Raw genomic sequence first — 16,800 nt, 5'->3', positions numbered from 1 at the left:
TATGACGCAGGGGGACACATGGCGGAGACCAAAGGCCTGTCGTCATTAGTCCTCTGTTAGCACTTAGCATGACACAGCCGGGAGACCGGTTCGGCCGCCGCGGGGCTGAGAGAGGCTTGGGTTCACCCAGAGAGACAAACTCGTCTGACAGGACCGGCGTACAAAAACCCGCCTTCTCCCTCCGCCGCCTCACAGCTCGTCCGCCGGCGAGAGGATCAAACCTGGGCCTCGTCCTGCTTCACCATGTTCCAGCTCGTCCTCGGTGTGCTCGTGATTGGGCTCGTTTATGTCCTTCTGGTGGAAACTCTGTTTAAGAAGTCGCAATGTAAAGGAAAGAGAGAGATGAGCGGGAGAACGGTCATCATTACCGGTGAGTTTCACAGAAATGCTGTTTCCCCCTCACAGGCTAAGACTGAGGTGTAGACCGGCCAACAGTCCAAATAATGAAATAAACACGCAAATACAAGTGGAAGTGCATTTCTTAGAGGAAAAGGTAGAAGTACAAACGTCTCAGGTCAGAAAAAACTTCCATTTAAAGGGAAATATCACCAATTTTCCAAGCTTTCTGAACAATGCTGTGGCTGAGCTGTAAACAGAGTGAGCTCTATTGGTTTGATGGGAAATGATTCATTGTAGAGAAACTTCCAGACTGGTTTGCTTACAGTGGTGGTGATAGGAACCAGGGGTCACCATGTCTACGACACAAAAATAGCCATTTTATTTACCATCCAGAACCAGCAGTGGACCTCCATGAGTTTTTCTATGTAATGGTGATGGAAAAAAGTCATGAATCTAAAAATAAAAGCTTTTCTCTGTGGACTATTTTGCCGTAAAACGCCCCTCGTGTATCCCTTTGCCACGAATGGATAAAATGAATGGGTTGAAATACAGTTTAAACTAAAACTTCATCACAAAAGCCAATGGGCCAGACATCAGGAAGCACATATGTAACCACCTTCTCTAATAACTTTCTGAGGTTCTAGAGGTGGACGTCTGGTTCCCATCACCACCACTGTGAACAATTCTGGCTTAGTAAGTTTCTGTAGAGCAGAGCGTTTCGGCCCAAACCACTCTAAACGACCTTGTGTACATGTTTACCATTTAATGATGTAGAAGTTTTGAAAAAATTGGTGGAGTTCCCCTGAAAGTACTGAGTAACGTATAGAAGTCAAGTTGGTTAGGTGCTCTTCTCTTTTTCCATCATTTTTGGTTTAAAATCAAAGCAACAGCAGTCCAGCGGTCCAGATGCTGTCACCAAAAAGTGACTATGAACTGTGAATGTGTCTGGATGTAAAATGAAGGTGAATTTCCTCACAGATATACTTTTACTTAAAGTACAAGTATTTTTACTTAAAGTACAAGTATTACCTCTTCAGATGTTTCTCCACATGGTCTGAAACTGTGAAATCTGCAACCCAGAACCAACATTAAAACAGTCCAGGCCTGAAAATTGTAAGATTAGACTGAAGATTAGATCAGAACAAGTTATTCATAGTTGCACTACTAGCTACTACAGGTGCCTCTATTTCCTGTAATTCCATACTGGGGTGTGCTGGCAGTCTACTGTGATGAAGTGTTCATTGATTTGGCTCAGTAGATTCTACCTAAACCAGGATATTCTCGTTTATTATAACACTGCTGATTAACACTTGTGGATGGTGACTTTGTCCCTACTGGAGACAAATCTGACCTGTTCAACTTTTCATGACTTTCTCAGGTGGAAACACGGGCATTGGGAAAGCCACAGCCATGGAGCTGGCAGGTCGAGGAGCAAGAGTGATCTTGGCTTGTAGGAACCAGCAGAAAGCCGAGTCTGCCATCAGTGATATTATGAAGGTAAAGAAGTTGGAGTGACTTATTATCACCCCCACCAGTGTCCTGTGCTGAAGCCCATTCCTGCCATGTAGAGGATTAAAAAACTTTTTTTTGCCTTTCTGGCAACAGTATGTCATCATTTTCATTTAGTAAGTACCTTTGTTTTCAAAGGTTTGACTTAATATGTCTAAAGACTTTGTATCTTACAATAATGACATTCTATGCCAAAATGATGACTTAATTAAAAAAAAGACAGTTTGACATAGTATCTCATACTAATTACATACTGTGTCAAAATGAAGACTTAATTAAAAAAAGACTTAGTTTGACATAGTATCTCATACTAATTACATACTGAGCCAAAATGAAGACTTAATTAAAAAAAGACTTAGTTTGACATAGTATCTCATACTAATTACATACTGAGCCAAAATGAAGACTTAATTAAAAAAAGACAGTTTGACATAGTATCTTATACTAATTACATACTGAGCCAAAATGAAGACTTAATTAAATAAAGACTTAGTTTGACATAGTATCTCATACTAATTACATACTGAGCCAAAATGAAGACTTAATTAAAAAAAGACAGTTTGACATAGTATCTCATATAAATTACATACTGAGCCAAAATGAAGACTTAATTATAAAAAGACTTAGTTTGACATAGTATCTCATACTAATTACATACTGAGCCAAAATGAAGACTTAATTAAAAAAAGACAGTTTGACATAGTATCTCATACTAATTACATACTGAGCCAAAATGAAGACTTAATTAAAAAAAGACAGTTTGACATAGTATCTCATACTAATTACATACTGAGCCAAAATGAAGACTTAATTTAAAAAAAGACTTAGTTTGACATAGTATCTCATACTAATTACATACTGAGCCAAAATGAAGACTTAATTAAAAAAAGACAGTTTGACATAGTATCTCATATAAATTACATACTGAGCCAAAATGAAGACTTAATTAAAAAAAGACTTAGTTTGACATAGTATCTCATACTAATTACATACTGAGCCAAAATGAAGACTTAATTAAAAAAAGACAGTTTGACATAGTATCTCATACTAATTACATACTGAGCCAAAATGAAGACTTAATTAAAAAAAGACAGTTTGACATAGTATCTCATACTAATTACATACTGAGCCAAAATGAAGACTTAATTAAAAAAAGACTTAGTTTGACATAGTATCTCATACTAATTACATACTGAGCCAAAATGAAGACTTAATTAAAAAAAGACTTAGTTTGACATAGTATCTCATACTAATTACATACTGAGCCAAAATGAAGACTTAATTAAAAAAAGACAGTTTGACATAGTATCTCATATAAATTACATACTGAGCCAAAATGAAGACTTAATTAAAAAAAGACATAGTTTGACATAGTATCTCATACTAATTACATACTGAGCCAAAACGAAGACTTAATTAAAAAAAGACTTAGTTTGACATAGTATCTCATACTAATTACATACTGAGCCAAAATGAAGACTTAATTAAAAAAAGACTTAGTTTGACATAGTATATCATACTAATTACATACTGAGCCAAAATGAAGACTTAATTTAAAAAAAGACATAGTTTGACATAGTATCTCATACTAATTACATACTGAGCCAAAATGAAGACTTAATTAAAAAAAGACTTCGTTTGACATAGTATCTCATACTAATTACATACTGAGCCAATATGAAGACTTAATTAAAAAAAGACTTAGTTTGACATAGTATCTCATACTAATTACATACTGAGCCAAAATGAAGACTTAATTAAAAAAAGACTTAGTTTGACATAGTATCTCATACTAATTACATACTGAGCCAAAATGAAGACTTAATTAAAAAAAGACTTAGTTTGACATAGTATCTCATATAAATTACATACTGAGCCAAAATGAAGACTTAATTAAAAAAAGATTTAGTTTGACATAGTATCTTATATTAATTACATACTGAGCCAAAATGAAGACTTAATTAAAAAAAAGACTTAGTTTGACATAGTATCTCATACAAATTACATACTGAGCCAAAATGAAGACTTAATTAAAAAAAGATTTCGTTTGACATAGTATCTTATATTAATTACATACCAAGCCAAAATGACGTCTTAGTACGTCAATATTTTCTGAGAAGAGTGACATATTCTCAAAATGCTCACTTAAAACACTGTTGAATCTTGTAATGACTTATCCTGAAGTAAGTATGTACTTTCTTGAGATTTAATAACTATAATACAGTTGCAAAAAAGTATGTGAACCCTTTGGGATTACTGGGATTGGGATTTCTGCATAAATTAGTCCTTAAATGTGTTCGGATCTTCGTCTAAGCCACAATAGACAAACACGGTCTGCTTAAACTAATACCACACAAAAAAAAATGATGTTTTCATGTTTTTATTGAACACGTGAACAGGTCATGCCACAGCATATCAATTGGGTTGAGGTCAGGACTCTGACTGGGCCACTCCAGAAGGCGTATTTTCTTCTGGCGAAGCCATTCTGTTGTTGATTTACTTCTATGTTCTGCATCACCCACTGTCCAATGAGCTTCAGTTGGCAGACAGATGGTCTTAAGTTTTCCTGCAAAATGTTTTGATGAACTTTGGAATTCATTTTTCTGTTGATGACAGCAATCCGTCCAGGCCCTGAGGCAGCCGAGCAGCCCCACACCATCATGCCCCCTCCACCATATTTCACAGTTGGGATGAGGTTTTGATGTTGGTGTGCTGTGCCTTTTCTTCTCCAGACATAGCGCTGTGTTCCTTCCAAAAAACTCCATTTTGGTTTCATCTGTCCACAGAATATTTTGCTAGGTCCAGGTCCTCTTTTGCAAACTTCAGACGTGCAGCAATGTTTTTTTGTGGGCAGTGGTGGATTCTTCTGTGGTGTCCTCCCATGAACTCCATTCTTGTTTAATGCTTTACTTATTGTAGATTTGTCAACAAAAATGTTCGCATGTGCCAGAGATTTCTGTAAGCCTAGCTGACTTTCTAGGATTCTTCTTCACCTCAGTCATCTTTACAGGATGACCACACCTAGGGAGAGTAGCAACAGTGCTGAACTTTCTCCATTTGTAGACAGTCACCGTGGACACATGAACATCAAGGCTTTTAGAGATACTTTTGTAACCCTTTCCAGCTTCGTGCACGTCAACAATTCTTGAACGGAGGTCTTCTGAGAGCTCTTTGAGAGGCATGGTTCACACCAGGCAATGCTTCTTAAGAACAGCAAACTCAAAACTGGTGTTTGTTTTTTTTTGTTTGTTTGTTTGTTTTTTATAGGGCAGGGCAGCTTTAACCAACACATCCAATCTCATCACATTAATTGGACTCCAGTTTGGCTGACTCCTGGCTCCAGTTAGCTCTTGGAGAAGTCATTAGCTTAGAGGTTCGCATACTTTTTCCACCCTGCACTGTGAATCTTCACATATTGTGTTCAATAAAAACATGAAAACATATTTTTTGTGCGGTATTAGTTTAAGCAGACTGTGTTTGTCTATTGTTGTGACTTAGATGAAGATCAGAACACATTTAATGACCAATTGACCATATATACATACATTGTGTGTGTGTGTGTGTGTGTGTGTGTGTGTGTGTGTGTGTGTGTGTGTATATATATATATATATATATATATATATATATATATATATATATATATATATATATATATATATATATATATTGTGTGTGTATTTTTTTAATATATATATATATTACTGTATAATTTTCATTGTGGTGTCTCAAAATGCTGATGAAATAAGTAATTATTCAGACATTAAATTCAATATTTTGAGAAGTTGAATATATCAAGATATAATTGAGAAGTTATTTGAGAAATTAGCTAATTATTTAGAGATACTAAGTCAGTATTTTGACATATTGCCAATAAAGACACAGAAGAAGAGGAAAAAATAACCATAGGTGATTTATTTCTCTAGTCTAGCTGGTGGGAATGAGCTTCCATAGTTCCTGATCAGTGTCTACATAACTGCATGAAATGTCTTTTTCTACTGTATGTGTTCCTTGATGTTGTTTGATCTGGTGGCCATATGGATCTACATATAAGTCAGTCTATATGTTTTGTTTCTATATTTAATGAGGTCATGGACTACAGATCAGAGCAAATCAGGGAAAGCATATAGGCACATAGCTATTTACATTCAGCCCAGTCTGTTAAGACAAAGTGACTGATCGTTTTTTCTTATTCCGTTCAGGTGACGGGGAGTACTGATGTGGTGTACATGCAGCTCGATCTAAGCAGCCTCAGATCTGTCCGTTCCTTCACCGAGATCTTCTTGAAAGCTGAGCCTAGACTGGATCTTCTCATTAACAATGCAGGTAAGGTGATTCCTTCAGCCTTCGGTCAGAGGAATCCAACGTAAATGTTGTCTAACTGAAGACAAATGAGGTTGTTACTCTTTTCTACAGGTCTCATAGCAGATGGTCGAACTGAAGATGGTTTCGGAATTGAGTTTGGGGTCAACCATCTTGGACATTTCCTGCTAACCTGCCTCTTGCTGGACAGGCTGAAGGAAAGCCCAGAAGGCCGTGTGATCACGATGTCTTCGATGGCTCACCGCTGGGGCAAAATCGACTTTGACGCTCTGGTGGCTAATAAAGATCTGGGCACCGGCAGATACAGCTGGCAGTTCTTCCAGGCCTACTGCAACAGCAAGCTCTGTAACGTTCTCTTCACACATGAACTGGCCAAGAGACTGAAAGGGACCAACGTTACCTGCTACAGCGTTCACCCAGGTGACCATTTGTTGAAACGGGAGACCTAGTGGGAGCTCAAATGCAGTAAAACCTTAAAAAAAATTAGAAAAATGTATTTAGAGCACCGAACCGGTGCCGAGTGTCTGTATCGGGTTCTGATCAGCAAAATATGCTGGATCAGATAACAGAGGAAAAAAAAGAATCCACTCCTGTAACTGATCTCGCCTCGGATTCCACACATTCACGTTCTGCCCGGTCATGTTAGCGGTGCATTTCTTCATGGCCTTCCTTTTAGATGTTCATCTTAAGTGGAGCCCTTCAACCAAAACTAGATTAAAGCTTAGTGAGTTTTTTTTTTATTGCAAATATGGTATAATTATTCTTACGGTTACAGTACTGGTATCAGAAAGGGACACGTTAGTATCGTGCCATCTGTAATATAGATTTTTTATAAATCTTAATCTTTAGAATTTAGTCGTTCAGATCTTTTGAGATTTATTGATGCAGGAAATAGATCGTGATTTCTTGCAGAATTCAGAGAAATGTTTTATTTAGAGATACTTGATACCGAAGGCTGTGCTAGCATTTACATTTTTTAGCATTTTTGGAATATTTCAGTAACAGTGTTCAAAAACAACTTGCCTTTACCTTTAAAGGGCCCATGTCCTAGAACCTCCCCCCTCACCCCCCATCCCGGGGTTCACGTACAACATTTGTAAGGTTTATGGTTTACAGTCATAATTAAACTTTACATGACTTTTTTCCAACTTCTCTTCATCTAAAAAAAAAAAAGGCTTTTTTTTTTGTTACTGCGCCTTTAAGACTGAAATATGTAAATGATCTCTGTTCTGATTGGCTGCCCTATTGCACCTAATTCAGAAAGCAGTCCAGGCTGTGTACTGCAACTGCAACTGTGTAGGTGGCTGTATGTAAATGTATTGGTTTTTGTGACATCACAAAAACTGGATTCAGAACTGGCTGGTTTTCAGCGTAGTTTCCACAGACGAACCACTTGGAGAGTGATCAGTACATTTGGAACCTTCAGCAGTGATCAAATACTCCACCAAACTTTTATCTCAAAAAAGAGAAGAAAAGCTGGACCGTAGATTTTTTTTAGATTTATTATTGTTTATAAATGAATATTTGATTGTGTGGATTTTCTTGGGGTTTTTTTTTGTTATTAGTGACTCTTGGAAGAGACCGAAGTGGCTGTCGGCGCGTTTTGAGTTTCAGTATACTGATGATTCCTCCTTTCGGTTTTGGAATGTTTGAGAATCCAAGTGTTGAGCGAAAACTTGCTGTTACCTTTATAAGCGAAGGACAGATTTCAGCCTACACCTACATTCATGCAAGTGTTTAACTGCCTTCTAACTCTTCTACAGGTATTGTGAAAACTGAGCTCTCCCGTCATGTGAGTCTATGGCAGAAAGTGTTCATTGAGCCGGTGGCCTGGTTGCTGTTCCTGGACCCAACAACCGGCGCCCAGACTACACTCCACTGTGCCTTACAGGAGGGCATTGAGCCTCTTAGCGGGCGTTACTTCTCCTGCTGCGCCGCTCAGGATGTGAGTGCCAAAGCTAAAGACGATGCTGTGGCCAAGAAGCTGTGGGAAGTGAGTGAGAGATTAAGCGGCCTCTGCTAAACCCACAAGAACTGTCCATCTCACAGCTTAAGAGACTGAAACCAACAGTCACTCAGTGTGATTTGATGTAAAATAACAGCGTAACATAAATATTGGTGAAATTGTGAAGAATGTGATGGATGCAGGTGGTAGTAAATACAACACTTTGTACATTATGTGGAGCTCCTTTTTATACTGTATTTTGAAATATTGTAATAAAGTATGCATTGAATGCAGCCTCCTTGGTCTCAGCGTTCTCTGCTTTCACTGCTGTGCAATGCTTGCTTCTGATTGCTCATGATATGGTGGCTTGTCAAAATCCAAAGCAGACCAAACTCTCACCAGATGTGGAGAAACATCGTGTCACATTGCTCCTGTAGGTCATCTTTAAAGTTACGCGACACCCATGATCATCGCAATTCTTTAAAAAATATTTCAGAAGTCACTCAGACAGTGGAGGCGATGGGAACCAGGGGTCCTGGTGTCTACAACACAAATACGGCCGTTTTATTTACTGTTTTTATTTATATCTACAGCTCTGATATCTTCGCCTTGCAGCCTCGTAAACCTTACATCTCCAAAAAGCAGCTTCTGGATTGTTTGACTTGGTCTGTTTGTCATTCGTTTTTAACAGAAGGCAAAAAAAAATGGTATTTTTATGCAAAGTATGGAAAAAAATTAAGATGCAACATTTTGTTCCAACAGCCAAGATATGTAGATGCTACAATAGCCGTAAACCTAAAAATGTTTCCTTCAGGGACTAATTTGACCCTAGATACACTACACTTGAGGAACATGTTAGGGTTACAATTTATTTCTATTCTAACATAAAAGTTATTTTAACAATTACACCTTCCTGAGCCTCAATTTAGCAATAACACGTTTTAAATCAGTTACGCAGCACAGAAGAGCTCGTCCTCGCAGTATTTTGGGGTAAAAATCATGTTTTTCTACTATTTTAACTACAAAAACCTATACATGACTATTAAGTATATGAATTAAATGACAAAGAAAACAAAAGCCAAATAAATATATTATACTATACATTGAAAGTTGTGGTCCAGAGGAGTCGTGTCACTGGTGTTACTGCGTAACAATAAAAAATCTCATTTTGAAATAAAAGTCGCGCTGATGACATCACTCGACTTGCTTTTACCTGTTTTCTGAGGATCTATGAAGAAAAGCACACGGTGAGTCCGCTGGGTCTTTCAGTTCTCAGAGATTTTCTCATTCAGCTCATGATTTATACGAAGCGTTTAGTTAAGCTGTCACAGTCAGATCTGCCGGAGTCGTTAGCCACACTCTGGAAATGTTCACATTCCCTGTTTTATGTACAGACAGAATAAAACTAATTCCCTCTCCCTGCCTTTTTTCCGAGTGTACAACCGCTCACGTCCGGCCAGACACTGAAGGACGACTGCCGGTCGAGCTCTCCTGATACCTGCTTCAGACCAGCTTTCCACGCCCCAGCTACCACCACCTGCCTTGGACTAGCTGCCCACCCTACACTGATGTTCTCATAGACTCCCAGCTATTACTACTACTAATACTACTGCTAGTAATATTGGTAGTATAATCACCTGTAGGTAGTTTGACCAGAGGAGGATGGGTCCCCCCTGGTGAGCCTGGTTCCTCCCAAGGTCTCTTCCTCAGCTCTGAGGGAGGTTCTCCTTGCCACTGTTGGGAGTTTCTACATTCTTGTTAAAACTCTGTCTTTTCTGGAATTCTGTGAAGCCGCTTTGTGACGACATCTGTTGTAAAAAGTGCTACAAATAAATTATTTGATTTGATTTGACATCAGTGTGGCCAACTTTATCCTGAGGTAATTGTGAAAAAACAATGCAAATGGATTACATTAATAGTAGATTCAGTAAATTTTCCATGATTGACAACATGGTTTGATGCTCTGAAGCAGCCACTTTGTAAAATGCGTTTTTCATTAAAAACGTCTCTGGTGTGACCTTCATTATGTGCAACGCCAATGACGATCAGTAACACCAGTGACTCCCATGGATGTTTCTGATCTCAAAACCATCTTTAAAAGTGATGTTATATATAGATGTTATATAATTTTCAGGGATGTACGTTTAAAGGCATTAAGCTTCTATATCTAACTCATCTGCTTCCCATCACCACCACTGTGAACAAATCCGATTGCAAGCTTCTCTTGAGCAGAGCACTTCACAGCAAACTGCTCGGAATCACCGTGTCACCATGCAATTATGCAGAAATTTGGAAAAATTGGTGGAATTCCCCTTTCAGTACTACATGTTTTGCTCAGAAATCCAAGTCAAGTCCAGAAATAACTCGCATGCTTTTCTGACACAGTGGCTCCTTTATCTTTTTCGTTTAAAGTCATTACACAAGCCTTTCAGCAGACCACTTCGCTCCAGGCTATACGTCCTCATTCCAAACAACACACCAAACCACACATCGCCTCGCAGGGTCAGGAGTTCGCACTGCTGATTAATGAGGTGCACTTGTGTCGAGTCACGTATTGACCGTCTTTCAAACAGTTCCAGCCCCGAAGAAACACGGAGGCACCAAAACAGGCCGACAGGACATGATACCTCCGTCTTTTTTGCTTTGAGTGAGGCTTCCATCTCTTTGAAAGCCACTTCTGAATTTTTATTATTTAACATTTTCACATGATAAATACAAATTCCTGTCCAAATCCTGTTGCTAAGGCAACGCTGTTGGTCTGGGTGCTCTTAGCAGCTTTCGAATCGACGCTGAGATCTGGAAGTCCACTCCAGCGCAAGACTGTGGGTGTTATTCTGAGAGAATCTTATAGAGGAGGTGCCACAAAACCGGGAGAGCGACTAGAAGAATTTGGATAACATGCAACAGATCTCAAACGTATCAACAACAGAGCAGGATTTAAAGGTCCTCTACTTCGCTAAACTACCTCCTGGCACAACTTTCATCACTTAAAACTGCAAGCAGTGGGGAAAAAAAAGCAAACCTCTTACATAGTGTTATTCTATGCTTCAAGCCATCTGTAAACTATAATAGTGTTAAAGAGAAAAAACAAAGACATTTACATGTCAGGAAATTAAACACAATCCAATCAGCTGAACGACGACTAAATCGGTGGAAATAAATTACATCAGCCAAAAACAACAGGAACTGAAACTACGAACAATGAGAAGCAGCATGAACTGAGTAACGGGTTCGGAGCAGCGGGGCTCCGTAAGCAGTAATACTGAGATGCCCTATAGCCTTTTAACACTAAAGTGCTTTTTGAGCCTCGCCAAGGAAATCTGTTCCAATAATATGACCCTCCAGCCTTGAGAGGGTTGAGAAAGGTCGCCTTGCTAGCTCTTTCATGAAATGTCCACAACCTCCCACAGCCACCTCAGTCAACATCGAACATCAGACAGTCCTGATGTGAAAACATGCATGAAAAAATGACTTAAAATACTGGCTGACCACAGAAAAGGCTAACGTTAGGTTCAAGATGCTCACTTTGAATTAGTTATGACAAACATGTAACACGTAAATCAGTGTTCAGAGTGTTTACAAAGAGATAAACATACAGTACTGTGTAAAAGCCAGAGACCGACCTTCGTTTAATTTCCAATCAAAAAGGCCCTTAAGTAAGGGTTGATCGTTTTTAGCGTTAAGCCTTGGATACACTACACTTCTTTTAGAGTCTTAACAGATTATAACACTGGCTGTCTCACACTGCATGAGTGGTTTCTGCAGATTTTGTGGGGTAACTGAAATGTTGGGGATCACACACTACTCAACTTTTAACAGAGAACTTGTAGGGAGGAGGATTCCCGCTCTGCAACGTCTTCCAGGTGTCTCAAACGCTAGGGGGCGCTCCTGAGCGAGTCCAAAATGAATGGGTTGATATGGCGCATTCGAGTAAAATCATAGTTTATATAGGCTCAAACATTTTTAATGTAAGAGAATACAAACATTTCCTGAACAAAGAATATAATAAAACATTTGAACACCGCTGTTATATTTTTAAACTCGAGCTATAGGAGTTTAAAACGGCGCCTCATGTACGTTCATGACGTCAGTGAGCGCAAACAGCCAATGAGCTGCTCCGCTCGCCAATCAATCATCCCGGTCTAGCAGTAAAACCCGCCTCCTGCTGCCCAAAACCCATACAGGAGTTTTCTTTGCTTTTTTAGTGAAATACGTCCTTCTACTTTAATTAAAGTAGAATTAAATGAACTAAAATTAAAGAAACGTTCTGGGTAAAATATTAGAAACTATTTTAACGTTTCGTTTTTAGCCATTGAGCTACATTCCCTCCCAGTCATCGAGGACCCACTCGCGGACGCCCTCTGCTGGTTAGCAGTCCTGTTTTGGATATAACAGGGGGAATGGGAAGTGGCCAGGCTCCTCATAAATAGGCCCTGCTGTTATTTCGCCGTAACATCAGTTTTTTCACAAACACTGCATCACTCCGCTGAGACGCCGTTGCTAAGCAACAAGTTTGACGAGTTTGTACTTCTTACTTTGCGCACAAACAGAAAACGGACACTGTTAAGATCACATTTGACTGACAGCCCATTTGGTCAGACTCTGAAGATGAGACACTAAATTCCCAAACTGTCGTCGCCACTGAGCAGCTTTTCAGTCGGCAGCTGTGACAGAAGAACAGCTAAACAACCTGGAATCAGCCAGAAATGAACCCAACACCATTCACCAGACGTCTGATCTTCAGAGTCTGACCAGATCAGACTGAGCCCTAAAACTGACACAATAACCGACAAAAAAGCTGCTCAGTGGTGACGACAGTTCGGGAATTTAGTGTAAGGAGCTGGAGAACGAACTGCCGGCTGAGCAGTGAGTGGGCGGGGCTTGTTACTCTGATGTAGCAACAAGCTGCTGGTTAAGGAGCTATAATCTGGAGGAAGGAGCTGAACATTAAAACATTAAACGCCGCGTTCACGGCCAGTTTATTCATTTCTTACTGTATTTATTTAACTGTTGTATGAAAGCAGTAGAGACGCTCGAGGAGAGAGTTATTACTATAACTATACTGTGATGATCTACGGCGACCACATCACAGCCGTGATGTTATTTCGTGATGACACGCTCCCTCTCATGTTCTACTGCTTAATTTTTGGGTAACAAATTTTTGTGGATCACACACTACTCAACTTTTAAGCTGTTGCTGAAACCAACAGAACTCACGGAGCTTGCACGACCTCACACGAACTCGCACGACCTCACACGAACTCTCGTGAACTCTCGCGTTCTCCTGTTACTAGGAGACGCAAATAAACAAAGGTAAAGAGACTCGAGGGCTAATCAGAGCTAAAATCGAGGTAAAAGTCGTGTAGTGTAACCCCGGCTTCAGGAAGAAAACGGAAAATTGCACAGAAGCCGAATAACTATTTAGCGTCCACTCTTTGCCTTTATTACAGCTTCCGTTCTTTCCGAAAGGCTCTGCAGGGATTTTTTTGCCCACCAACAAAGTTCAGTCTTTGAATCTTGAGAAGCAGAAAATGCTAAACCAGCTTCTTTGTCTCGACTCTGGGGTGGTCGGTCCATTGTTCTGAGAACACCAGCAGCTTCTTTGTCTGTCTTCTTTCCTCAGTGAGAGCTTGACAGTCTTCTCACAGTGGAAGGATGGACAGAAACACCTGTGGATGTTTTCAGATCTGAAGCAGCTTGTTTTTTCTCTTCTCTCTCAAAGACGAAAGCTTTAAGTGCTGTTAATCTGATGGGGGCAGTTTTTGTGTCTACCAGCTCTTGCAGGTGGTTGTTAGGAGCCACATTTTCTCTGAAGCTTTAATATTTTTTTGAACTCCAGTTTTGTAAGCTCCTGTTTTGTCACCTATTTTCCCTCGGCTTCCCCCTTTATGTGCAAGCGGATTATCATATCTAATCCTATCGGAAACATCTCCAGGAAACTTGCACTTAATGGCTGTTTTGACCGGAAAGTAAACAAATAACGCGAAGTCTCTGACTTTTGCACAGTAGAGTACATACAAATCCATACCCATCTAAAATGCACTACATAAAAATTGCCACTTTTCCCTTGAAGAAGTCCTTTTTCTTCTGTTTGTGATCTTGGCTGGGGAAGCCAGCCCCTGCCAGCACTGTGAATATGCGTTTCCACAGGAAGTGAACAACAGAGTTGAATGCCAGATTAGCCAGTGCTGTTAATTCCTTTTTTGTGTTTACTGAAATGTGCTAAATTCATCTTGAGCGCCCAGTGAAAGGACTTGACCCAAAAAAAACAGGGTTTCTCTGTAGACCGCCAATCCAATGGTTTTCAATGATTCCCCAGTGTTCCTCGGTTCATATTCACTGGTTTAAGTGTGTAAACTTCACTGTAGAAGATAAAAAACCATTACACTCTTGAGATGTAGATGCCGAGTGAGGAAGCTGGGTTTGGGTCCTGTGCGGTGATGGCTGTCTGGTCCTTTAGCTTGGTTAAACTCTGCTGTCTCCAAATGCATTCCAGATGCATCCGATCTTTCCTTGTTGCCTCGACTTGGACTAATCCAAATTTTCCTACACACAAAGTGGGCCCAGGGACCGCCACAGCAGTTCTGTTTAAACAAGATGCAACCACCAGGGCAGTGACCTCACACCAGCGTGATCTCCACCTCTTCCCTCTTCTGTACTTGGCCCTGAGCCTGTTGTTTGGGAGGAGGAGGAGGAGGAGCAGCACGCACCTACAGAGACAAATGAAAAAAGACAAATGTCAGGCTTTGACACACAACTTGACACATCAAACTGTATTAACATCACAAGTTATTAAGTGCTGGGGATAATGCGGTTCCTGCAAGCACGCAAAAACTCCACAAGCAATCTGTCAAAGTATTCAGTCGAGCTAATATGAAGCTATGGATAAAGATCACTGTGAGAGGAGAGAGCACTAATCTCACCTACACAGTCCAGACACACATTCATAAACAGTTCTGTAAGCTTCACATTTTTTATGCAGAGTTTTTATTTCAAGGCAGCTGTTTTTGGACTGTTTGTGCTATCCAGTTCCAATTTCAACTCCGTGTTTAACCCACCCGTGCAGTGAAACACTAAATACATACTACTATAGATTTACTGTCCTCTGAAAAGAACTCAACACACAGCCATTAATGTCTAAATAGCTGGCAATACAAGTGAGTCCACCTCACAGTGAATATGTCTGAATTGTGCCCAATTGTGTCGTTGTCCCTCACTGGTTTCATGTGATTTGTTAGAGTTACAAGGTTCCAGGTGTGAATGGGGAGCAGGGCTGTTAAATTTGGTGTTTTGGGTACAATTCGCTCATACTGGCCACTGGATATTCAACATGCCACCTCATGGCAAAGAACTCTCTCAGGATGTGAGAAATAGAGTTGTTGCTCTCAACAAAGATTGCCAACACCCTGAAACTGAGCTACAGCATGGTGGACAAGGTCATACAGCGGTTTTCCAGGACAGATTTCACTTGGAAAAGGCCTCGCCAGGGTGAACCAAAGAAGTTGAGCCCACGTGTTCAGCTTCATATCCAGAGGTTGCCTTAAAAAAATAGACTCATGAGTGCTGCCAGCATTGCTGCAGAGGTTGAAGAAGTGGGAGGTCAGCCTGTCAGCGCTCAGACCACACACCGCACAATGCATCAACTCGCTCTTCATGGTCGTCGTCCCAAAAGGAATCCTCTTCTGAAGCTGACACACAAGTAAGCCTGCAAACAGTTTACTGAAGACGAGCAGTCCAAGAACATGGATTACTGGAACCATGTCCTGTGGTCTGACGAGATCAAGATAAGACTTGTTTGGCTCAGATGTTGTCCAGCATGTGTGGCGGCGCCCTGGTGAGGAGTACCAAGACAACTGTCTCTTGCCTGCAGTCAAGGATGGTGGTGGTAGCATCATGGTCTGCTGCAGCACTGGGTAGCTGCGGTTCATTGAAGGAAACATGAATTCACATGTACTGTGACATTCTGAAGCAGAGCATGATCCCCTCCCTTTGGAAACTGTTCCGCACGGCAGTTTTCCAACTCAATAACAACCCCAAACACACCCCCAAGCTGACAACTGCTATGCTGAAGGAAAAGGTGATAGACTGGCCAAGTATGTCTCCACACCTAAACCCAATTGAGCACCTATGGGGCATCCTCAAGCAGATGTCATCATGGAGGAGTGGAGGAGGATTCCAGTAGCAAGCTGTGCAGCTCTGGTGAATTCCATGCCCAAGAGGGTTCAGGCAGCGCTAGATAATAATGGTGGTCACACAAAATATTGACACTTTGAGCACAATTTGGACATGTTCGCTGTGAGGTGCCAGCTATTTAGACAGTAACGGCTGTGTTGACTTATTTTCAGAGGACAGTAAATCTGTACTGCTATACAAGCTGTACACTGACCAGGTTTCATTTCTATAGCGTCGTCCCATGAAAAGATATAATAAAACATTTGCAGAAATGTGAGGGGTGTACTCACTTCTGTGAGATACTGTACAATAAATCATTAATTTTTGAATACTGTATTTGCCAAGTTTAAGAAAGCAGCCCTTAAAATCACTGTAAATAATAGCCTCTCATGGCTTACTGCTTTATTTGCAAGCACTGCCTCATTCTAAGGTACTTACAGGTCTCAATGTTCCTGGTCCTCCATCTGCAGGGTACCTGGGTGGTGGGGTGGAGCTGTGGGAACGGCCTATGCAA

General features: G+C 40.4%; 2 protein-coding genes across 2 annotated transcripts in view; one reads left to right on the top strand and one right to left on the bottom strand.

The window, feature by feature from the left end:
* dhrs13a.2 (dehydrogenase/reductase (SDR family) member 13a, tandem duplicate 2) lies at window positions 1–8,408 on the top strand. Its single transcript, XM_017707756.2, has 5 exons — window positions 1–370; window positions 1,718–1,836; window positions 6,049–6,172; window positions 6,263–6,589; window positions 7,933–8,408. The coding sequence occupies exons 1-5, from the start codon at window positions 244–246 to the stop codon at window positions 8,190–8,192; spliced, it is 957 nt and encodes a 318-aa protein (XP_017563245.1). The 5' UTR covers window positions 1–243; the 3' UTR covers window positions 8,193–8,408.
* Window positions 8,409–14,204: 5,796 nt separating this feature from the next.
* Window positions 14,205–16,800, bottom strand: part of si:ch211-176g13.8 (F-BAR and double SH3 domains protein 2) — a 38,833-nt gene continuing 36,237 nt past the window's right edge. The window contains exons 19-20 of the mRNA XM_017707755.2: window positions 16,725–16,792; window positions 14,205–14,824 (exon numbers count right to left, since the gene is read on the bottom strand). Coding sequence (XP_017563244.1) covers window positions 14,735–14,824; window positions 16,725–16,792 — 158 coding nt within the window. The 3' untranslated portion in view covers window positions 14,205–14,734. The remainder of the gene's footprint in view (window positions 14,825–16,724; window positions 16,793–16,800) is intronic.

This window comes from Pygocentrus nattereri, chromosome 18, assembly GCF_015220715.1.
Source record: "Pygocentrus nattereri isolate fPygNat1 chromosome 18, fPygNat1.pri, whole genome shotgun sequence".
In the NCBI taxonomy this organism is placed as follows: domain Eukaryota; kingdom Metazoa; phylum Chordata; class Actinopteri; order Characiformes; family Serrasalmidae; genus Pygocentrus; species Pygocentrus nattereri.
Note: the sequence above shows the minus strand (reverse complement) of the source record. Positions and strands in the feature narration are given on the sequence as shown.